Here is a 26,124-nt window from a genome sequence, read left to right as displayed (position 1 = left end):
TCACAGGTCACTGACAAAACGCACACACACTCCTGTCCACTGACTGCAATTAGGAGCACACACATGAGTTCCATGCACCACTCATATGAAGGCAACCAAACTGTGAGCGACAAATTCAGCATGTATCCGTACACACGTTTATTTTATTACACTGATGGGGCAGTTTTGCACAGTGATGCCCTTTGGCTTCCGTTTTTAAAGAGACAGCATCATTTTAATTTCCAGTTGTGCTTGTTTGTTCACCTCAAAGGAACTTAATGCTGTGCTTCAAAGAACAGTGAATCGCTAAAAGATGGTGGGAAGAAAAATAATTATTTTCAATTATCAACTATTAAAACAATAAAAATTATTTAAGCTAAACATCAACAAGAACATGTTACTGGAATTTGAATTGTAAAATTGTCCTTTCAACTCATTGTAGGGTTGTCAGCTGCCTATGCAAACTACCTTCTCACTCACTGGTTATTTCAATAATACGGGAGGATTTTGAGTAGAATGTGAAGTTTTTAAGCCTGTTACTCATTGGCTAATGCACCTTGATATCCCTGATCAGTCACCAATTTAGACAGACTGTTGTCTGTAAATGTAAACACGGGAAACAATCAATAAAACATTCTTTTCATAGTTACAGCTACATACAGACAGAAAATGTATGTACTGAGATAGTCCTTGTACATAGATGTTTGGAAGTAAGCCAAGCAGAGACTCTATTTCCTGATTTTCTGTCAAGTACAAAATACACACATTTGCACTGTATTTGTTCCAAACTATCGGTACATACATATACTCAGACATATGTGTACATACATACACATATATTTGTGCATTTTGTTATTTTATGTCCTTTGAAGTTAATAATTTGAGTGTGTGTGAAACCGAGTCAGTCTTTGTTTGTGAGCCCAAACATGGCCAGCAGAAGCAGAAGTAAAAACAAATTAGTGATTTAAATTAAGAAAAAGATTGCTGCATTACAGTCTCACAATTAAATGAAATAGTGGGAGCAAAAGCAATTGAAGTCCTTGATCCTATTTCATAGATGCTTTTTAAAGAATAGACGGCATTTCAGCACCATGGACAGAGACTAAAAACTAGCTTGGTTTTCTTTTTAACAAATACTTCACAGTTTATCTGCTGAAGCTGTCTAATACAAACACTTCTACCCTTAAGTACTACATTTAAATTTATTTTTCAATGATAATTTAATCACACTCCTTTCTAAATTATACATACAAACAGATTGCAAAGCTTCAATATTAATCACTTAATGAATGCATGTGTCAATTGAAGCCAGATTTGTCTGTTTCTCTCGGACAAACATTGGACATATATTGTAAAGCTGCTACACAATGTCAATAACTGGATTTAATGTTGATGCTTGAAAGGAGAAGCTAGGACAAGAGGTTAAAATCACAACTAAGAGACTTCTTCCCTCTCTTGAGTCAAGGAATTACTCTAAACTAACACAACCTGTCTGTTATTCACTGACAGCTATTGATTAATGTGATATTTTTGAAACTAGGAAAATCTTTAAAAAAAATACACATGTTCACTATGAACACTGCTGTATTCCCCTCTCTTCTTGAACCCCCCATCCAGAAAGGCCATTGGGGTGAAAGCACAGCTCTCCCACGGCTGACTGTTCATCGCACAGTTCACTGGTGCAACAGATTGGGCGGCAGAGGAGCTCTCCAAGTGAAAGGCCTCACACAAAGCTGAAACATGCTGAAGTTGAAAGACAAGGCAGGCAGAGCACAATAACCCCACTTGACCATGACTTCCTATTACAAAGCAGGAGAGAGTCTGGATCTTTAAAAAAAAGCTATTTGTCTTCATTTGTAGCTCAGCTTCTGTGCTTTCTACTCAATAAAAGCCAAATGTTTGAAAATGGGAAGCACATAGGAATCATCTGGAGATGCAGCAGTCAGGATCTAGCTGATACAGATCTACAATTTTCCTTGAGGGAATTTTTAAGTATTTTATAGTTAATTTCCATTAGATTAAGTTCTCAGAGCTTCATCTGATGAATTGTTGAACTCAAAACAGAACCAATAGGAAACATGCTACTGACCTAAGCATTTTCAGACTGAAAATTGGGAGAGGTGTTGCTTTTGATGGTTTTCCATGTTTTACTGGCCTATCATCAACCAAAAAAGATCAAAAAATAGATTGTTTTATCTTTTTTGCTGAATCTTTAGTGTAAACATGATTGTTTATAGCAAAAGGATGATGGGGACACGCAATTTGTAATTTAAATGTTTAAATATGATGCATAGTTCACTATTCTGTGAATGAGTGCAACTGCACATGGTTAAATTATTACAGATTGCAATTTTTTCGGAAGAAAACTGGTCAAGTCTTTATGTAAATATAATAAAGAGACAAGATGCAGTAAATCCACGAAATATATATATATTGCTATTTTCTCTGTTGGTTTCCATGAGAACATCAGTAAATATAAATGGAAGTGTTTTAAAAGCAGTATTTCTGTTTGTAGTCATAGTTACCTAAAAGTGACTGAAAAGAAGTTGTAAATAGATTTTTTTTTCATCTTCATGTTTTTACAATAAATATCACAAAATATTGTGATAAAATGTTACATTCATGTTGTCCAAGAACTGTTACAGGTCCAAGTCATTCAGATGGAATGTGGAAGTTGATTTGATGCAAGAAAATTGTGTCCAATTAAATCACAATTTACTAGGAAATAGCAAGAGAAATTCAAAAATAGACTGCAATAGTTTCTTCTACAAGGATTACTTTATGTTAGGTTTATGTTTGATAGATTTTCCAGTTCTAGCCAGATTATCTTGTTTAAATGACTCCTTATCAAGCCACCCAAAATATTCAAAGACACTTGCAGTCAGTGGAGACAGTTCTCTTCACAAGAGGCTTAAAACTGTCAACTAAAAATGGATCAATCCGACAAATGAAACTCACCTGATGTACAGTGAATAAAGACACAATCTTATGAATATCAGAAAATCTGACTACAACAAAAACACTGAAATACTAATGCATGCAAGTAGATGCAGGCAAGAACAATTCATCAACCAAAAAAAGAAAGAAAGTCATGCACTTTACTTAGTCAAGTCTAAATTTTAAGATTCTTACAAACTGTGTCATGTTTTCTTTGCCGCTACTGATCAACTCCCTTTGGACATTAAACTTTTCAGCACGAGTCAGAAGAAAAGGGACCAGATTTTAAAAAACTCAAAACATCAGCTCAATTAATTCTGTACTTTCTCTTTCATAAATGAATAGTGTGACGTTGCATGCTGCAAGAAAAAGCAAACGCAGCAGGAAATGTCCATTCTGCTGAGAAGATTTGGCTCAAAATGAGCACATTCTGTCTTAATAACACCTCACACAACGTCTTCACATTTTGAAATTAGAGACATGCTGTAAGTAGTGAGAATATATTTATAGCAACAGCTAAAGCACAGTATTGTAATCTATTTTGTGAATAGTTGTGTGACAATTTTCAGCCAAAAAAAATAAATAAACAGTTTGAAGATGCCTTATGTATCCTATAAACTTTAAAAGCACCCATGTACTTTACGTAGCCTAACTCAAAGAAGAAAAAAGTTGATCTTACCTGCTACTTTTTCGGGGCAGAGGTAAATCCTTCTGGTGAGGAAGACAAATCAGAAGGGTGGAGGGAGAGAAAACAGATAATCCAGGTTAGATCAATTTCAGATTGGATGAAATAGATGGTTAATAACATTATATTGTTAATAACAATAAATAACTAATAACAGAGCAAGGAATCCAATAACAATACTCATATAAGACAATATTCAAAAGACCTAAATCCACCGACCTAGGTATGTCCCCTGGCATGTCTTCCATAAAACCAAAGTGACAGTAATTGACCAGCTTTAGCCAAATAAATCAACAATAAAGTCTTTAAACAATTATACAAATTAACATGAGATCAAAGAAGTAACGCATTATTGTAAATACTTGAAATCACTGGATGCAATTTAGTGTTTAGATTAATTTGAGTTTAACTCCATTCTGATGTTGTTTTGAAACGTCTCCATTCATGTCTGGAGTGGGTGAAAGGCCGTTTGAAAACCGATCCATCCTAAGTGCTCTGAGACTTCAAAGCTTCAGGAACCAGCAGGTTGAGTGGAGCAAAAGCCAATAGAAAAATTGTTGCTGCTATATTTATGACATTGGGAAACAACAGCAACGACCCTGATGTGATTAGGTTCTGCTGCAATGAATCTGTACACTGCTTGCTGTCCATCTGTTTGTAATTTAAAACCATTGAACATTCGGTTTATATAAGATCAGATGACTCAATTTCTATTGCCAGCCTGCCATACTTTACTTATCAAGACATTTTATACTGCTTGATGGCTTTACAAAAAAAAAAGAAGTTAATGTTTGTGGATTATGCTTTCACTCAAATGACGCAGAAAGACACAAAGGCATGACTGTGATACAAAATAAAAGCAAATGACAAAGCATAAAAAGGCCACAAAAAAAAATAAAAACAGGTGAAAATATGATCACAACAGATGAAGCATATTTTCATTTTAGATTGGCTCAGTCAAAATCCAGCACTAAAACAAGCTGGAAATCTGTGGCAAGACTTGAAATTGCTGAGGTCGTGCTATTTTGCACGGAAAAATGGGGAAAATGTATTTCTAGATGTGCTCAGCTGGTAGAAACAGTTGCAACTGCAACACATGGTGGTTTTACAAAGTATTGACTCAGGAGACCTGAAAAAGGATGCTAAACTTTTTCTATTTTTATTTCTTAAAAAAAACTATAACCATGAATCACTTTACTTTCACTTCATAATTTTGTTCTGGTTTTTGTTAGTCTAAAATTTTACTAGATTACACTAAAGTTTGTAGTTGTGACAAAAAGTGGTAAAGTTTAATGAGTTTGACTACTTTAGCTACTTTAATTTAATAAACATACTATGTTCTGTCTTTACCATCCTGTCAAGATCAATACATGAGTTTTTTTGGTAACACTTTATTTGACAGGGTGTGCATAAGACTGACATGACGCTGTCATAAACATGACATAACACCTGTCATGAACATGAAGGAGTCTTTATGAATGTCTATGACCGTTGTCATTAAGTGTCATTCGGTAAATAATGACACTTTTAATGCAAAGTTGCTTTAAAGTGTCATTATTTACAAAATATTGCAAAGTTGGGACTTTTAATGGACTTTCAATGCATCTTTTAAAGCAACTTTGCATTAAAAGTGCCATTATTTACCGAATGACACTTCATGATAACGGTCATAGACATTCATAAAGACTCCTTCATGTTCATGACAGGTGTTATGTCATGTTTATGACAGCGTCATGTCAGTCTTATGCACACCCCGTCAAATAAAGTGTTACCATTTTTTTATTATTATTATTTCAAAACTAAAATAAAAATTTGGGACTGGAAAATGTGCAGTCTCCTCTGGCTGACATTCAGTTAATTAAATTAAAAATGTTAGAGATTAAAAACCACTTAGAGTTGCATCCTAACATTTTTAGAAGAGCACATCAACCTTTTTTTCAATGAGAGTGAGATCATCTGTTATGGTGAGCGCTTTCTGAGATGCTAATACACTACATCATCAAGAGGAAGTAAGCTTGGCCAGGGTGACTCAGAGAGAGCCCCATAGGAGTCTTGTCCGTGTGTGTGTGCGTGGGGGTGCGCATGTGTGTGTGCATTGGGGTGTGTGTGTGTGTGTGTGTGCCGGCGTGTGTGCGTGTGCATGAGTGTGTGTTTGGATATGGGGTGATATGCCTGGCTAATGGATAAAGCCGCCAACACCTGCTCCCTCTCAAAGTCTGTCCAATCCACAGACATTGTGTGCGCTGTTGCCATGGTACTGGTCATCCCATCATTTCTATCTGTCAGAATTCAAGTAATAACAATAATGCATTAAAGTTTTGAGCATTATTCCTTTACCCATACTCCAGATCCATGAATCCAGAAAGTATTTATTCTAGAAGAGTGAAAGAAAATGATCAGTTACAACTAGAAGGTTACATCTAGACCTCCAAACGGTTCATAATAAAATCTACGATTATTATTCATGACTTTGGACACAATGACAGATGTGACAGATTCTCTTGTATAACTATATAAACAATTTCGTGCCAGAGATGAAGGTCAACACATTCCTACTCCCTACTTGTCAATTATTAGTGGGTTTTCAAGACCCCCCGGCACTGATTTTTGCAGCACTTTGAATGAAGACAAAGATTTCTACAACAGCATTTTGTTGCAAATCCTGTTATAATCAGGGCATGGAAAAGGGACATCAGACATTACTCTGTGTGCCTACATTTATCGAACCACAGCTTCTTCATAATGAGGCAAAAAAAAGGTTTACAAATGATTTTATTTATTAAGGGGAAAAGCTATTCAAGAGTTATTGCTCTGTAAACTTAATAACTGGATGCACCATCTTCGGGAGCAACAACTACAATCAAGTGTTGGCAATAACTAGTAATGACTCACTCTTCTTCCAGATTGAACTTAATTTATTCACAATTTAGAGTAACCAAATAACTTCTTTAAAGTGATGCCACAGCATCTGAATCTTATTTAAGTCCAACTTTTAACTAGGTTACTTCAAATCACCTGGATTTATTTATTTTAAGCAATTCTAAGGAAGGTGGACTTGTCCTGCTGTGCGGATAAACTTAATGTCACAAACTTTTGGTCAAATGTTCGTAAGCAGCATTGAAGTAGAGTAATTATGGCAAGTTGTCCAGTTCCTGGAGGGGCAAAGCCCATCACAAACCTGCATGTAAACCAAAATAATCAAGAGACAACTAATAACTAATGAACAAGTAGCAAACTGGATCATCAACATGCACAATACATCAGTAATTTTCCAACAAAATGAATGAAAAGGTAAACACTGAAAATGTTGCAATAGCTCATCTAAGGTCCAGACTTCGATCTGATTGAAATGCAGTGGTGGGACCTTATGACTGTATAAAAAGGTTACTTCAATTTATTGATTATTTATTAACTGGGGCGTATTTGTTTGTGTGTGAGTGTCTTACTTTGTTCCGTGTATCAACTAATCACAGTTCCTAGAAGAAGAAGCTAAGATAGGAACTTTCTGAGAGGAATCTGAGAGTCTTTAAGAGTAGCTGCATTTCCAGTGACCATAATTACGCAATTTGACATTTTGAAAATAAACGTCAAATGCCAATTAAAATAAAAGCCCTAGTTTTTCAAGAAAAGGTTTTGGCGCTAGGATGAGTTTGCATCAAAATTGGTTTGTACAGCAATAGAAACATTGCATTATGTCGCCACTGGCACAAATCACAAAGAAGAATACAGGAAGTAGCTGGAGGATCATGGGGCAGCATGTTTTTTAATTACTTATTGCAAGAACAAACTTATTCACGTGTGATTTTAATTGCGTTTCTTAATTAATGGAAACGCCCCAATTACAAAATTGTGGGTTTTTTTTTTTCATTTTCCACACATTTGTAATGGACACGCAGCTAATGAGGGTTCTGATCATTTCTAACATATCCTGATGTATAAGACCTTGCAACTGAAAGCAGGTGTTCTGTTTTTGTCATTTAACTATAGAGGGGAAGCAAAGGACAGACAGCAAGCAAAGGCATAAAAATGTTACTATGCGGGGCAAATGTTCTGGATAAATTACAAGGCGTCTGCTCTGTTTTTACTGCCAACTAACAGCAGGCTGCAAAGCACAGTATACTACTTGGTTTAATGATTTTAGTTGGGGGTTTTTTAACAAACCCTTAAATTTAGAATTGTGTTGTTATGTATGTTATATATTTGTTTCACATGGATCTTAAAACTGTAATACTGGAATCTTTCTATTTTTATCTATTTTAGTGATTAGGTTGTAAATAACTTATTTTGTTTTCTCAGGCCAAGAAGTAATAAGTTTTAATTTATTCACAAAACACAACCTGGATCTAATATGTTTGGGGTTTTTTTGTTTTTTTTTACCAGCTTAGCTCTCTAAGTTCAAAGCCAAACTTTTTCTGATTAACACTGACATCAGAAGGACATGTTGAGACAAAACAAAGCAGTGAGTGACAGGACTTGGCACAGAGAACTGGGTCCTCGCAGTGATCACACTCTTATCCCCTGTGCTTAGCATATTGGAAATGGGCACACTGCCCAGAACAAAATATTGGACAAATTATGCTTCCAAGTGTGTGTAAATAGAGCACTATATACTCCTACGTCACAGAGGGATGAGACATGCTTTTCTTTGTCAGCGTGAGTAAAAGAGCATATGGGTTAAGCATAAGTGCACTCCACAAACACCTACAATTGCATAAAGATGTTTTGCTTGAGATGAAATCAACTTGCCTCACTCAGACACAGTCATACAGCTACAGTCAAATAAAATGCACCAATTGATGCTGCAGATCACAGCACTGATCATCTTTTAAGCTGAACTACTTTCTATTTTTACAGGCTTCATTACAAACTAAATTATTACCCTGAGGCCATATCTCACACCCAACCAGGTTGGTTGCAGATCAGATTACTTTGTGATAAAAGGAGAGTTGGGCAGCAAACTTGTTTTTATTAAACCATTCTCACATTCATGATCAAGATAAAGATAAAAAAGTGTTATCTTTATCTTGCATGCTGAAATCTCTGAGCTATTTCTCAAAGATACAAAAAATCACTTTTGTTTTTTAAGCTACATCACGTTGCAATACAATGTTATTTAAGCTGTAACAAATTAACAGTTTAAATCAAATGTATATTAAGTTTTTTTTGTTTTGTTTTTTTTTTCACTAAATACGCAGCACCGTAACATCCGAACGACCAGAAGTCGTCCAGATCTGGTTTGAGAACATTTGGAAACAGTTTTGTTTTTTTTTTTCTAAAAAGAAATCTCAATAAGTTGCTACATGTTACTGTTAGAAGTGATCCTGGTAAGTTAGATTTTTTTGGTTGTGTAGAAAAAATATAATCTGTAGATAAAATTAACAACAATACCTGAGAGACAGCTATACTTTTACCAAAGGCCAAGCATAGAAGCTGGCTGTGGCCCATACATTCATCACCATTTCCTCTAATTTATTACTTTTTGTCATTTTGTAACTAAAATTACACTTTAATTCCTCCCCTTTTATGGTTATAATGTCTGCAGGAAAGGTTGAGGTGAAAATCTTGGGACAAAGTACTTTAAATATTAATTGAATGAAGGAGTCAGAGATAAACAGCAGAAAGTGGCCATGCTTCATCTGTTTAGTATCCTATGCCATCCTTCATCTGCTTCATCTGTTTAGTATCACCGTGGAAGTGCATTGGTATGATTTTCATGTGTCTAGCCTCCACCATGCAAACGTAAAGGAGTAAGTTATATTACCTCCTCCAGACTCAGACATCCCAGCCCTTTAAACAGCTTCTCTCATTGGATACAGTTGCTGCCTTCTTCCAGTCTATGCTGCCCCCTCCCATCCCACTACCCCTCAAGCCTTTCAGCTTGTCCTGCTGCTGGTGGTTGCTCTTCCTCCCTGAGGGCACACAAGGCTCTTAGGCCACCATTATGTCTTGCTAATGGGCCTGACAACAGCACCACATCCTCAGCATTTAGACCTTCTCTGTGTGAGATATGGATATTGATCACTTCAGTGAAAATGGAGAGCACAGACTTGGGGTAGGAGTCAATTTCATATGTACACAGAGGCACGGATATTGTCCATTCACACTGGAGACTCTGGATTCTGGTAATGGCTAAGGTACAAATGCACAAACTGGTAACTCAGGTAATGTATCCAGAATAACACTTCAACACCGTGGATGTCATGTTCCGTGTTTTTCTGTGTGTTTATTTTGAGTTTCCTGTGTCCCTGAGTCTCCGTGTTGTCATGTCTCCCTTTGATTACTCCCAGGTGTTTCTCGTTCCCTAATTACCTCCTGTGTATTTAGTCTCACCTGTGTCTCTGTGTTTTGTCGGGTCCTCGTCGCGTCATTTCTGTCTGCCTGTTTGTTTGCCAAGGATAATTTCTGTTGCTACTGGTGTGAGCCCTGGCTTCTGCTCAGCCATGCCGCCAGAACTTTGTGGACTGTTTGGAGCATGATTTATTATTAAAATTACCATCTTTCACTTCAACCTGGGTCTACAGCGTCTGCCTCACCACTGCACCTCATGACAGAGGATTTATATGCATACATATGAAAGTTTCTTATATATGGACACCTATCCCAGAATGAATGTTTTTCTAACTTGCTATTGAATCACTTCTACAGTGTTTTCTGCCAAATGTGCCTGAATTATTAGTGACCAAAGTACTGTAGGTGTTTAAAAAGAAGCTAAATTAGGTTGAACAAATTAAATCCATAACGAAATGTCTAACATTTAAACAAGATCTCAATAAAAAATTTTGTATTACTCTCAAATCAGGAGTTACCATAGTTCTTTATTTAGGCGAAGGCATATATCGCAAGTTTAAGCTAAAAATGTGTGATTCATATTTTGCCTATAAAATATGAAACGTTTTTGCTTTGTGCAGACACAGTGATGACAACCACAGTCTTCCTAACCTAATTCAGATCCATCCTCACAGACTCTGTGCTATGACTGCAGCCAAAGGTGCATCTGCTAAATCTTGACTTCAATGGGGTGAACATTAAAGCAGCCACTTATTTTACATTAAATATTTTTATTCAATTGTCATTGTTTTGTAGAAATCAGTTTTCCTTTAGGCATTAAAGTCTTTTTGTTAAAAAATGCCAAACAAGCCACGTTTTGCTGATCATGATTCATTTGTGAAACCAGTAAAAGTGGCTGAATACTTTTTAAAGGCACTTTAAAAAGCCTTTTGGTTGAGAAGTTAAACATATTCAAGAAACAAAGGAAGTCCAGTTGCCTTCTACTTAGGCATTTGGATTCAATATACATTTTTTCTGCAGCAAGACTAATTGTCATTTTTGTCTCTAAATCTAAGTACTTAGATAATGTTCCCACTTTTGGTTTATATATTTGGGAAAAAACAGTAATACAGTCAAAACAGTATATTCACTAAAGGTTACCATGGCAATCTCTTTCCTCCCTGTAAAGATTCACGTTATTCCAATGTCAACCCGATGCTTTATTTTGTTTCCACATCAGCATGTTGTTCATGCCAAGTCTCTCTCTAATCAGCCTTATTCAACTCACCTGAGCCATGCTTAATTATCTCCCAGTATCACCTGTATGCACTATTTAACCTCTCCTCAGTCTCTGCCTTCATGCCAGATTATCTACAGCTTTGTGCCAGTAGAAATCCAATGGTCCTTTCCTCCCTCTTGTGCCGTTCCAAGTTTCCCACCAATTTCACTTTTATTCCTGCCTTGCCTTACCAGATCTCTACAGCCTTTCTGACATCTGAACTCGAACCTCTTGCTCTGATTCCTGACCACAGATTCTCGCCTAATTTTCTCATTCAGTATACCAACATGAGCTTTCCTGTGTATGATCCCTGCATATATATTGACCATGATTTTCGATATTTGTTTTCAGGCTTTCACTGTGGAGTTTTATAGGGTCTTATATGATTGATGATCTACAAAACTTGGGTTAAAGCATTGGTTCCCAAAGTGTGGGGCGTGCCATTGCAGGGGAAAGGAGAGGGGTGCGGAAAGAAGATGCATGAACAAAAATAAAAATAAACAGTTACACAAAAGTGTTTTACTGTAAAGGTGGTTTGGAGTTTGTTTTGTTGCAACCTGAAGTGTTAAATAAACTTCAGTGGAGTTTGAAAACAAAATATGTGTATAGGTTTATGTCTGGTTGAACGATGTGTGTGCCCAGTTGATTTTTTTTTTCATTTTTGGGGGGGACTTTATAGTAATCCATAGGGGGGCCCAGAAGAAAATCTTTGGGAACCACTGGGTAGAATGGCTGGAGTTAGGCCATTTGGACATATACCTATTCAGGCTAGAGATAGTCCAACTGGCCTGAAGCCCGTTGCACTGAAGCCCTTTTGTTCAGTAAATAGGGCCATTACCTAGGGCCATTACCTTAGAAGTACCCTGGTAATGGCCTCAACGCATCTCACAGTTGCACAATTGTTCCTTAGACTTCGACTTCGACTTAGACTGACTTTGTTGTCATTTTCAATGCACAGGGTGTATACAGAACGAAATTTCGTTGCATACGGCTCAGGATAATGTTTGAGGTTCCAATGTGAGTAAAATAAAATACAGTATAAAATATGAATATAAATCTAAATATAAAATATAAAGTGCAGGACTGACAGTAAAATAGAAGTTATTTAGCTATGTACATGTGCAAGGTATAAAGTGGAGACCAGTTTTTGAGTGCAGTCCAGTTAAGAGTTCAGCAGTCTGATGGCAAGTAGGAAAAAGCTGTTTCGGAACCAGGCGGGCCTGCACCGGATGCTGCAGAACCTCTTTCCAGAGGGCAGCAGGGAGAACAGTCCATGGTGGGGGTGTGAGGGGTCACTGATGATGTTTCGGCCTCGGGACACGCATCCTGCATCGATGGTTGACCTGACACTTCGCCCTTTTGCCTGAGCTGGGTGTGGAAGGTTGTTGCCGAAGCAGTTTCTCCTTGTGTGCCTTCTTCTCACTCACATGAGAGTTACCGAACTCTTTTGCAAGCTCAACCAGGAAGTCCACCCGTCTCTCCTGCACCCCAATGCATGCCTGATAAAGCACATGTGCATTCAGTGCTGCCATGTCAATCATGTTTGCCAGGTTTGCTGACCAGCTGTCACATAGTGATGGAACCTTGGTCACCCCCCCGCAAGATTATGACTGAAATAAATGCCATTAGTTCTTGTGAACTAAATAGGTGAAGCAGTCACCTATTTATCCTCCACAGCACAAAAGGCTGCATGCAAATTTGCATGTGCAAAGTCTCCCAGATTTCTTTTGCTTACACTTTTTGCATGATTTTTTTGAGGTGGATCAACACAATTAATTTGGTTAGTTTATTTCTAAACTGTCATTTTATACCCTCTTAGCTTTATTTCAAAGAAAAACATTACTAATTTCTTTTAGAAAAACCTTTGCATATTTCTTGAAACAGATTGTATGTTTTGCAAACTCTATGTACATTTGGCAAAATGACCTGGATAATGCAGCACAACATCATGGATCAGCTGCAAAAGGTCACATCTCTCCAAAAACACTTCATGTATGCTTCAAAACTAAACTGAAGAGCATTACCTACAGGAGATCTGATCTCCTGCAGGTATCATAGATACCCACCCCCAACATGGACTATTCACATTCCTACATTCTGGCCTGACGGTCAACGGCCACATTTACAATTGAAGAAGAATGCTAATTTGAGCCATCAGAGTCGTCAGGGTGGACTCAGGGCCTTTTGGCCCTGTTCAGCCATTCTGGGGAGAAATCGAAAACCCAGCCATTCTAGTGTTTTAAAGCATTATGTGGACTGACAAAACAGAAACCTTTTGGAAGCTGTCCATTCCTTCACTTCAGGCATACTAGTAGCATCTTAGAAAATGAATGTCATAGGTTAAACACTGAGATAGAATGATGGCTTTGGGCTGTTTTATTTACTTTCTGTGATTTATGGAACCATGACTTTTGCTCTCCACCAGAAAGTCCTGGAGGAGAATGCCAAGCTATCAAATAGTTAAACTCACTTGGGAATAGCAGAAGGACAATGATCCAAAGCACACCAGCAAGTTCATCTGTAAATGCTCAAAATGTCTAGGAGAGGCCTAGTTGATGTCTGAACTTAAATCTGATTTAAATGCTTCAGTGAGATCTTAAAAAATCCACTCATGCTTGAAAATCCTCCAGGCTGTCTGGATTATAATAAAACTACAAAGAAAAATCCTGTTACTACTCCACACAGTGACGTAAAAGACTCATTTCCAGCAATGGCAAGCACCTAATAGCAGTTGATGCCATTTGTTTACCGCTTTTAAAAGATTTTAATAATTATTTATACGGTAGCCCTTTTCACCAGATATTCTCAATTAGTCAGCAAAGAAAGGGCTTAATAAAATAGAGCTGTCTCCTACTAGACGCATTACTCAACAGTGTTTCTACAACATACCAAACGTCCTGTGGCTGCATTTCACACCTGAAACAATTGGGTAAAGAAATATTCTTCATCAACAATTGTTTTCTTTCATTAGTTTAAGTTTTAAAGTGACTACAAAATATCACACCTGGTGGGTTCAGTGGTGTTTAGTCAGGGGAGGCAAGTGAGGCAATCACTGACAATGATAAGAGAAAATCAATTTGTTTTCCGTACGATTTCGACATTTTTAAGGTCAGAATTGTTGAATTTACACAAAGCCAAAGACATAGAAGAGTGAGGTGAAGTAGTGGTGATCTGTGTGTTACAGACTGACTGATAAAAAATATTATATTGAATAGCCTTTTGTTTGTCTTAGTATTGTTTAACAATATGGAACTAATGAAAGCATTTTTGAAAGCTTCTAAAAACAATTAAACGTTACAGTTAAGTTCACATTTTAATGGGCGTCTATTTTGAGTTCTGCAATATAAATCTAACTCCAGAAGAGTTGGTGCTTCACCAGCCAAGAACCTCCCCATATGGTGTTATGGGGATGGTGTTAGGAACAATTATATGTCCCTAACACCAACTTTGGAATCTATCACAGTATGAGTATTATACAGCTTCCATTTTCCCCCAAAATAACCACCTTAGCCTTTTTCTCAAGCAATAAGAAACATCATTAGTTCATTAGCGAGGGAAGAAGTCGGTGTTTGTGTATCATTCTAAAAGAATAAAATAATATACATGAAATACAATAAGACCTGACAATCATGCTAATGAACCTATAATTTCTGACAAATTACTAAAGAGTTAAAAAAAATTTTAATTAATTAAAATAAAAAAACTGCTCACCTGCAATCTTCGTCTTCTGATGATACCAGAATCATCCATGGCGCGTGCCCGGGTTACACCTGTGGCGGGTCTCCTTGTCTTGAGTTCTTAATATTGGACGTAGAGTTCCAAGTCTCGCGTTGCTTCCAGCCGACCAGCACGGTTCACGATATACCATCACAGCTGCACACTTCGCTGAGGGCCCACATCAATTTTCGGGTGAAAACAAAAATATACTAAAGCTGTAACATCATGTTTGTTGTTATAAACAGAAACGCAGAGGAGGGGTTGGTTTACAGTCAAAAAGACAACCATCTATGAACAAGGTTCATGATACAGTGTGGCCCCTGTGTTCCACACGAGCAGACAATCCATGCTGTCAGACAAGAACCACTGTCAGGGCTGCTCTTTGGTGGGGAGGCTGCATGGAGGGATCAGAGGGATGAACTGAAGTCCAGCTGAGTGATAGAGATGAGTCTCTGCTAGGAACCCAGACGGTCAGACCGAAGGTTATTACCCCACAGATTAGATAGAACAAACAAGTTTGCAGAGGTCCTCACTTCCAGGCAACGATCCAAGACAAAAACAATTCCTTCGCATCTGTTTGTTGGACATTGAATTCTGCTTCTGTCATCTGTCAGCATGGGGGGCGGGGGGAATCTTGTATCTCACCTATAAAACACCTGACACCCGAAGTCCTCTTAAAGCGTCGAACCACGTCCAGATTCGTATATTCGCTCGTCGCATTTATTTAGAGTCCACGCTTGCCGCACATTTAATTAGGAGCCCTGATAGTATGACACATCCACACAGTGTTAGAGCATCTAAGCACTAACAACGGCACGGTCAAACACAATCTGCAGCCAGTGTGCAGCGTCCATACGGCAGGATTCAAACAGCAGCGGTGGTAACAGGACGATCGCTTCTCGTTTTACTTCCTCGGGACGCGGATTTTCTCGTCATCTGGTGAGCGGTGCGTTCAGTCCGGGTTGCTCTCCTCCGATGTACCGCCGCTTCTCCGGTTCAAAGGGATCTCATGTTGCCACACAGACATCGCTCCATCCTCGTCTCCAATACCACCCACTTCCTACAATAACACGACTTTTAACCCCTCAGCAACCAGGCCGTGGCAGGCTGAGGAGGTACAGATTGCTGGCTCTCATTCTGCTTGTGATGATGAGGCGGTGCACCCGGGGAATGATGAGTTTACAACAGAGGAGCGCCTATGATTCAGACAGAGATGCTTTAACAGCATAATTTATTTCCATATGTACCAAATTCATATTGAAATGCAGGTCGTATTAATAAATAGCAATGCCGTACAACGATTTTAGTAATTTTGCTAAAGGAGCCCTGTGCTAAGTATTGATCCAGACACAACAGGCCTGAAGTATGGGTTTGATCCTGCATTATTAGGTAAGCAGGCTGAGATTCTAACCAAGGACAGAGGCAGTAGTGTGTCCCATTTCCATACTAGTAATACGTTTTTATTATTGGAAATAATTGTAACAAAAACAAAAAAACACAAGGGAAAGACAGTTTTATTTGTATAGTACCTTGTCACTATCAGTGTTTTCAAAATACTTTGCAGAGAAAAATAAAGACACAAATAGAAAACAACAATAGCCCTAATAAAGTTCTATTGTAATAAAGTGTAATCAGCAAATGTAAACCGATAAGTGCTGTACAGATCCAATAAATGTAACCACAATTAAAATATAATCCAATTAATGGAAACAATAAAAAATTAGTCTTAGGAGTCTTTTTTGCTCTAGAAGAGCATTACAGCATCTGTAGCCAAAAGCGGACATCTTTCCTCCTAATTTGATACTTAGTTATCACCAAAAGATTACCGCCGGCTTAGATGGAACAAAAATGGATTGCAAGGCAATAGGACATTTAAAAACAAGTAATAGAATCTTAAAATCAATTTTAAAAGCTACAGGAAGTCAGTGGAGGGACTTGAGTGATGCAGTAATGTGCTTTCTCTTTTTTGTGCAGATGAGGCAGCAGCATTCTGAACTCACTGCAGGTTCACAATTGATTTCTTTGGTAGAACATCGAGGAGGGAATTGCAGCAAAAGGTAGAGAAAATAATGAAGGTAATGAGCAGGTGATAACAGGCTACATTGTGCACAAGTCTGATTAGAGTGCAGGTAATCCAAGGGTTAATGTTAATGTTAAAACTATCCTTGAAGAAAAGAGACTCTGAATGTATAGGTGCATCCTTTCATGCATCTTATTTCCAATAATGGGAATCTCAGTTAGACTTTAAAAAAAATTGACACACTTATGTGTTTATATTATTTGTTCATTCACTCAACTGATCTGAGAACTTCTAGAGAGAGAGAGACAATCATATTTATGATAAATACTGAGATAAATGTAACTAGGTATCATTCTAGGTTTTTTTAATTATTATTACTTTCAAAGTATCCTCTTTTGGCAGTAAAGTGAAACTCTGTGGTGGGTCTGGCTGCCTTACAGCAAATTTCACCAACAAAAGAGCAGGTGACGTACCTCTGTTGCTAAATTAATTTCATTAAATTGCAGGAATGTACTGCATCTGGTTCAGAAGACAAAGGGGACAGACAGATGTGTTGAGAAGTGAGAAAAAGATAAATGGTAGAACCGGGACACAAAATATATATGCAATATATAAACTATTATCTATCTAGATTGTTTTTATGATATTTGCTTGAAATATGACTGTTGGATATAAGAAGATGGGGACTAGATTGCACAAACTACTTAACAGCTAAAAGACTAATTTTATCTTAAGTGAGGAAACACATTCTCTAGTGTGAACATCAATAACTCAACATTCTCACATGTTACACTGTAATAATTTTGTAATCTTAGAATTTCCTGTGTCATCCTGTGGAAAAGAAACAGAGAAGTGTGTCGGGAAGTTCAACATGACAGTTTGTGACAGACACTGAGGCTGTTTCTGAACTCTTCTCTTTATTGAAATTAAACTTGAACCTCCCCCAGCAGTTTTCCTCGATGGCCCCTGCTAACTGTATGAAGTTATTTTTAAGCTTAGGAGTTGAATCAACCATCAGCATAACCTGGTGCATGCAGTGGCAACCAGCGTTATGCATTTTTTAACATGCACACCTGCCACCCGACATATGAGATTCACTGACACGAAGCATTTTCAGGCTTCTCACACTTTTTTTTTGCCGGTCCAACATGTCTCAGCATGTCTGCTTGATTAGGAAAGCTTCACCAGAAGCAAAACTCTCAGCTTACAGGTTACAGATACAGATATTTTCATATCTCCAGACCTGTATGACCCTACCGTGTCTGCAATATTGACCTCATCAATAATGGACGGCAAAGCAGAATCGACAGTTTGCATGTCACGGGAACAACACTCAAGCATCTGCATGAGTAAAGTCCATCCCAATGAACAGAGTGACAGACTGAAGAACTTTACACATTTAAGCATTTTCAAATGAAATAAAAGAAATGAAAATGCAAAGTGTTGGTCAAAGGGGTCCTTTTTAAAGGATGGTGAGGATATAACACTCCACCTACAGTATCAGACATCTACTCTGACTCCAGTAGGGTGAGAAAAGAAGGCTACATTGAGGCTTTTAACACTATGGCCGTAATGGTCACAGTCTCACTGGGAACATGAAGCTGGAAGCTTCACTCCCTCTCAGTGTGGGAATTACCTCAAGTCTCACCAACAGCAGCACTTCCGTGTCAGCTTAAAGACATAAAGAAAGGCATTCCCTTTATTCTGACCGATGTCCTCTTATCTTCTATGTCACTGTTTACTAAAGAAATAGAACACAGTGCACAGCATGGACATACATCTCTGGAAAAAAATTAAGAAACCACTTAAAATGATCAGTTTCTCTGTTTTTATTTTTTGTAGGTATATGTTTGAATGAAATGAATATTGTTCTTTTATTCTATGAAGTACTGACTGCCCGTCTCTGAAATTAAAAGCAAAAATTTTGTTTTTATTTGCTGAAATTGAAGAAGTTGTCAAAGTAATGAAAAAAGATGCAGAGCTTTCAGACCTCAAATAATTAAAAGAAAACAAGTTTATTTTTACTAAGAACCAACAATACTAATGTTTTAACTCAGGAAGAGTTCAGGAATCAATATCTGGTAGAATAACCAAGAGGTTTTGAATGGGGTTCAGTGCAGTAGACTTAATGTTTTCACAGAGTTGTATCTTTCAGCAGGCTGACATTGAAAATCCACTGGTCTTATGCAATATTGCAATTATCTAAGAAATAGAACATTGAGTTTCCATTGACTGTGTTTCATATTCCTCAAAATTAAAAGACATAAATGCTTAAAAAAAAAAAAATGATGAATCTAGTTTAACTTTTTAATGAAAATGAATTTTCAATCATTTTCTAATTTGTACTTTTATGTCTTCCAGTGAACAACAGACAAAAATAATGCTCCAAGAACAAAACTGATTAACAACATGTTCGCATTTGATCATTAATATTTTGAAAGACAGCCTAGTTAGCAGCCTGCCTCGCTCCTCTACCACATTAAGCTGTGCTTCTTTTTTTTCCCTTTTCAGTGTAAATAATGAATGAGAGCGTATGAATTTTACATATTTTTGTTCATTATGTGCTGAGAGATTTGGGGAGAGATGAAGGGGGAGGTGGTGGCAGCGCAGTGCGTGCACACGCCAGAGTTTTGGTGGGCAAAAATCCTTCTCTTACACTGCTCAAGAGCTCTCAAAAATGATGTCACCACTTTTTCAAAGAATGCCCTGTGGGAGGTAACAAGGTCAGCTCTCTGCAGCCTGATGCTCGGTATGGCATGGCTGCCTTTTTAAATCCGCCCGTTGCTTGTACGATCCCATTTCCCGTCCTGGTGAGCCTGCCTCACAAGAGCTTCGTCAGCTCAAATCTCCTCACAGACAGCGAGAGCCTCTTTCTGCATTCAGATATGCTTGGTCTATCCGTCCACGCGCAAATGCAATCTGTGATGCACATACATAAGTCAAGAGAGAAGAGTCTCTTACCCACATTAACCACGGTAAATGCAAGTTCATATGGATTTGCAATCATAACAACCCAACATCCTATTACTTCAGGATGTAGTGAAGTAATAGGTAAAAGTCAGCAGTTTCAGAGGAAACCTAAGTGCTGCATTTGTGCATGCCGTCCAGAAAACCTTTCATTTATTTGTCAGCATAGAAGGGAGTTTGAGAAGTTACAGTTTGAAGTCTGCAGTTTATCAAAGATCTTGTTTCATTACATGAAATATTTAAAACACAAAGCGAAGGTTATTTTGTGAAATAAGTTAAATGATTTAATACTTGTTGTGAACTGCATGACTAGATTATTCATTATTAATGACTTAACTATTTTTTACTGATTCTGCTATGATTTTCAGATTCCTTTTCAACCGGCTTTGGTGGTAATAAAATTATCACCCCTCACTTTAGAGTCTCTGAACTAATTGATTAAACAATTCACCTGTGTGTCACGAAACGTGTTCGTCATGTAAGCAGCTTATCCTAATAATTAGGATACACTGAGTGCCTTTAAATCTAGACTAAAAACCCACCAGTTTAGAGGTGCTTTTGAGACATAATCAATGAAACAATCAACAATCTGATGTGTAACAACGGCAAAATGTAATGCTTCAATTGTTCACCTTGTGTTTTATGACTTTGTAGTTTTGTGTTTTTATGATGTAAAGCACTTTGAGAATCCCTGTTGCTGAAAGGTGCTATACAAATAAAATTAGATTTGATTAGCCAGGCTAGGGACAAAACAATGAGGTATTAGCATGTTTTCCCACTGAAGTGCTTAACATTTCTCCAGAAATACAAATCAGTGGGACTCAGATCAATGAGCCTTCAAAATTATGTGAAAGGAGAGCATCACAACGGCAGCTTTCATTTGGTTAGGTAGTTAGGCACTTATGTCTGAAATCAAAAGAAGCTCTTTCTGATTAAATCATGCTGTGTTTGTAATCACCACCATGGTGTGTGTGTGGGGCTGCAGGCATGGGAACCAGTTGGTTAGCCATTTTGCATGTTTACTGGACAGATGGGATCTCATGTTGATGTTCATACTATGATAAAAAATAAATAAAATTAATATTGGCTATGCAGGCACATTTTTAAAAGACATATTATTATTAAAGGGCAAATATCATAATACCTAAATATCATAACTTGCCTTTGTAACAGTTTTAAAGGGGATGAGTCATTTTCAAAGAAGGAATGAGTTGGGTTTTTTACTCACAAAGAGTCTCTTTTAGAGAGCCATGGCTCTCTAAAATTGAAAGCGGATGCCAAATATTGATGACAGTGCAGTGCGGGAATGCTTGTCAATGTAAACAGAAAACTGATTGTTTTTAGTAACAAAAACACCTTTTTAACTGGAATACATCAAACTGTTGTATGTCTGCTTATTGGTAATCAATTCCTTTTTGAAATGAGTATGACTATTCTGAGCATAAGAGCATTCTCCAAAAATTGTGGAGGAGTTTTTTTAAAAAAAGGGTGAACTCCTTCTCACTCACCAAAAATAGTCATTTTTGACTATTTTGACTGTCCTGCTTGAAGTTACGAAATAACAGGATGTCTTGTCTTCTGGGGAAAGAACAACTGAAAGTAGAGGTGAGGAAAAACAGAAGGTTTACACCATGGATAGCTGGATAGCTCTTGGTGGAGTCAGCAGTCAGACCATCAAGGTGACTACAAATGTTATTTACAAGTATAAATGTTTTCAGGTGAAAAAAATACAGTGGCTTTCATTACATAAAAAAATAACTGCTCTTTCCAAACTTTAATCTTGCTGTGTTTTCTTCACATATTTAGATCAGTGACTTTTCCCAGTGTTTGAGCTCTGTGAGTTCAGCATTTTGACTTCCCATTCAACCACCACATGTGCACTGGCATGTAGCATTGGCTTGAAGTGACTTTGTTAGTTTGTTCGACCTCCAAGCTACTGATCTGTCTCCAGACTTGCACATTCTCAGTTGTCTGAAGCTCCATTTTTCTCTTGCTTTTTTATGCATTTCTTCACATATGAAAATTAATCTATCATGATCAACAAGCCTGAACAGAACATGGCGAAAAGGAAAAAGTGAATTACAAACCCTTTCATATTTTCTGCCTGCTTTGTTGCTAATGAGATAGCAGTAACTGTTGCTAGTTAGCATAAACATATTTCCTGCTGCACTTACTTAAACAACTCATCTCTGTGTAGATCACTTTTGTAAAGCAAATTTGGTTACGGCATATGTATAATCTAATCAAAATTATTAAAGTCTATCCAAGTCCTGCTGCTAGATTTTTGCTGTTTTCAAACATGAACATGATCAGATGTGTTGCTCTACAGAAATGTTCACATTAAAATTGTAATTTAAGTTTTAACACAGAGTGGAATCTGCCAACAGTTACATGCTGTATATTGAAGTAACAGATGGCGCTACAACTAATTAGCAGGTACAAAGCCACGCATGAACCATCAGATGACAACCATCAGTTCACACGTTTGGAGATATGCTGAGCACAACAGCCTCTTTACCAACGTGGACCACAGTTTGTCCATTGTATTAAATTACATTATTATTATTATAACATGATCACCGTGCATTATAATTTACAAATGGAATACAAGACATTCTATAAGTGAAGTATGATGATAAAAGAAACACACTGGATAGTGTTTGGAAGGGTTACAGGTAAGACCTTTAACAACCTTGGCTGGTAAGAGTTGTCACATTCATGCCATATTAATCTTCTGTTGATGTCAGTTTGCACTTAGCATGTAATCTGAATATGAGGTGAAGCACAGGTGAAATAGTACATTTCTAATACTTGTGTCTTTCACCTAGTGCACAGAAACCAATGTTTGAAATCCAGTTCTGTGGTGCCCAACACACATATTTGAAGAAGGATTGCGCTTTCTACTGTCTGTCATTTTTTCTTCTTTCCTGTTTATCTAGATAGCAGTAGTTTTTCTTGCCTCCTTAACATTTGCTTTTTGTGCAGATCTACCCCCGTGAGGCGGCTCTGTAAGCTTCCCCCTTCTCATTTCCAACCCTGTCTGTCTGGAAGTAGGTCACAGACTACAGCTGTGTTAAAAGCTTTTCTAAATAAAACACCATAAGCTCAGCAGTGTTGAGCATTAGTCATCCCAATACTTGAGGAAGTTAAAGAGAGCTGCATATATGGTTGCACAGTGTCTGCTTGTTTTTCTTCATATGGAAATTAGAACAGGACAATGTGTTACCCATCAAAGCATCTTTCGAAAAAGTTTCCAGCCCAGTGATGGGCTTTGGTTCTGGCAATATTTGCTTTTTATAGCATATTTCTATGAAATAATGAAGAAAAAAAAATACATTCAGTGTCTTAAAGGTATTTAATATATACACTTCATTAAATTTAAATGAAGTAAAATTATATTTTATGTCTCAATGATGCAGACATTGAATTTGAATACTTGGCATGCCCTGAATCAGTTTAGTTTTCCTCTGGCGCCATCTTGAGGCGGCAGTCTTTCGATGGCTTAATAGCAGTAAAATTCATATTCCCATGTTGATAACCTTACTATTGTTTCATTTATAAAAATAAAGTAGCAAGTGCTGTTTTGAACTGTTCAATCTACATATTCAAGCTAATCTAAACTGCATATAGGACAAAATATTTAGTTGTATTAAAGTGTATTCACACCTTTGCAAACTCTGTTGCAAATGTGGAGCTTAGAGTTATTTTCAAAAGTGTTCAAGTCCCTGGAGCTATTTTGGAAAGAACAAGCATAAATAAAAATGTTCCTATCATTTGATGATCATGCACTTCTTCCATGAAATCCTATAAACATACAGCAAAGTTTGTTTTTTAATGTAATAAATTATGGGAAAATTCCATAGGTATGAATACTTTTGCACAATCTAAAGTGATACAGATGACACAGAAGTAACACAAACAGCAATGAAGAAAAGGAAAACTATGGGTGGCCTCAGATGTGGTTGTTTGAAAGATTTAATTGCTTTTCAAATGCTATAATGACTCTGTACATAGTAAGGAAATGGTATGATTCTGAAAATTGCCCACTGCTCTTGAGGCCAATCAGAGACCAGTTCTGACAGAAAGAAGAAACTTTGCTGCAGTTACCACTGAAGTTACTGCACTATAAAAGCATTGGATACCATTAAAGATAACCTGTACACTGGTTCAGGAAGAATATTTGTGGCAAAGAATATTCAGGCTACTCAAACATTAAGGCTCCTTGAAATGTGGCTGCATTCAAAATGCTTATCAATGGTTTACAAGCTTTCATGGATGCTATTGCATGTGACACTCGGCAAACCCTTCATCACTGTGTAATGAATATTAATTAAAACTGAAGCGGTGAGTTATGTGCTGAATTGTCATTAAATCTTTAAACTGGGTGAGGCCAATATAAATGCCAAGAGGCCCGCTCCGCACTTTAATGAAGAATCTTCAAAGGTCACTCATGCAGACAATGGCATTTATAAAACAATTTGCGTCCAATGCTTTTATTAAAATGGCAAAGGCTGTTTTATCAAATTATTTTGGAAATACGCTGCTGTTTTCTGCTGAACTAAGTGCAATTTTTCATCTCTTTTCTGATATTTTAAAAAACAGTATAAAACCTATTTGTCCTTAATGTTTGTGTTATGAATCAAAGTTTTTCAATATTTAATTTGCAAGGCTACTTTTTTAAAGGTGTGTGTATTAACACACCTACAATAGAGTTGATAGTTTTCTGTTGATGCACAGTACTTCTCTGAGTGCAATGTCTGTGGATGTATGTGTGTGTATGTATATTTATCTACGCACTTTTCTGGATATTACTTCTAAAACAAAATAATTTGAGCTTTTTTCATAATTTTAAATACAACCTGCTAATCATCATGATTGTTTATGTAAATGGGTTTTTTGTTGTTGTTGTTGTTTAAAAAAAAACGTATTTGTCTGGAGCAACCACTTTGATTCCGGATTTCATTCATTGATTAAAAGCCTGTGTGTCTGTGTTGGAAAAGAACAAGTTTAATCCCATTAGCCTCATCGTACGGGAGTCTTAAAAAGAAACTGGAACTATCTGTAACAGCTTACTGGATTAGAACCCTTCCTGAACTCATGTAACCTGGTGACTCTGAGGCTCCAATTATGTTACACCTAGTCAAAAAAAACTTGTGGTTTTAGTTGAACTGAACTTTATTTATGATATAGATGAAAGTTTTTTAATAGCTGGTAACTCAGTAACTATTAACAAGTGCTCAGATGTCAACCCACATCAGTTATTCCCTATAAATAGTAAAGCTTAAATGTCTGTGACAAGTGGATCCATGTAACTAATTCAGGAATGAGTAGCTTGTTGGTATTTTTCCACATTCAACGTTTGAAATCTCAGTGGGAGCACAAAGTGCCAAAATCACCCTGTCAATGTGAAATATTTAAAGTTTTCATGTTATTTGACAACATTTAAAAACAAAACATATTCATCCTCAGTACAGCCTTCACCTATTTTTAAAAAATGTTTTCATGGCACCCAGGGCCGAGAATCAACTCAGTGACCACTGTTTGGAGAGATGTAACCTCTCAATTTAGTGCACCTGCTCTACAAACGAGTCATATGTTGCACCTGGAATTGACTTTTTAATTCCAAGTTTGTAGAGCATCAATAACATTGGATCTTTTTCATATTTAATTGTGTTACAACCCCAAACTTTATGTAGTTTAACAGTGTAAGACTGAACACACAAAATAGTGGATGGTCACGATGTCCTGGCTGGTAGTTTAAAATGACTCACATTTATCACAGTTGCATCTCTTAACAGATTAACATTAAGTATTATTATTATTATAAGCAAAATTGCTGAAAATGTTTCAAAATCCTATTTTGTTTTGACAAATACATGTGAACGTACAGAGACATGACACCCTTTGCTGCTATTTTTGAGCTATTTTAACTTTACTTTCAGTGCTATCTTAATACCAAAGAATGCTCCAGCTAGTGAGATTTATTTACCCGTAATAAATAGGTCTGGTTTAGGGAGTCTTTGGTAAAAATTGCTCATTGATATTTAAAGTGGAACGTTTTCTAATGTCAATGTTCAGAAAAAGTCCAGTTGCTTTGGAACAATGGCAGGATGATATAATAGTATTACATTACTCACTCGTAAGCTGAGATAGATAACCAGCTTAGCCCATTGCAGGCTATTGGGCTAACTATTTCTGATCCCATTGACGTTGCAGGAAGCCAGGCTTAAAATAATAAGAGGAGCAGCCTCACAAGGTTATAAAAGGATGCAC

The 26,124-nt window shown here is 37.1% G+C and overlaps 1 protein-coding gene across 2 annotated transcripts in view; it reads right to left on the bottom strand.

Annotated features, from left to right (window-relative positions):
- Nucleotides 1-16,097, bottom strand: part of mast1a (microtubule associated serine/threonine kinase 1a) — a 73,846-nt gene extending 57,749 nt beyond the window's left edge. The window contains exons 1-2 of one of the 2 annotated variants that reach the window (XM_028016682.1): nt 14,859-16,097; nt 3,596-3,627 (exon numbers count right to left, since the gene is read on the bottom strand). In XM_028016682.1, the coding sequence (XP_027872483.1) occupies nt 3,596-3,627; nt 14,859-14,897 (71 nt within the window). In that variant the 5' untranslated portion in view covers nt 14,898-16,097. The remainder of the gene's footprint in view (nt 1-3,595; nt 3,628-14,858) is intronic. The other variant, XM_028016683.1, reaches the window with a different exon arrangement.
- Nucleotides 16,098-26,124: the final 10,027 nt, after the last annotated feature.

The sequence above is a fragment of the Xiphophorus couchianus genome, chromosome 5 (assembly GCF_001444195.1).
Source record: "Xiphophorus couchianus chromosome 5, X_couchianus-1.0, whole genome shotgun sequence".
Classification (NCBI taxonomy): Eukaryota; Metazoa; Chordata; class Actinopteri; order Cyprinodontiformes; family Poeciliidae; genus Xiphophorus; species Xiphophorus couchianus.
The sequence above is the reverse complement of the archived record's forward strand: the minus strand, read 5'-3'. Positions and strand labels throughout refer to the sequence as shown.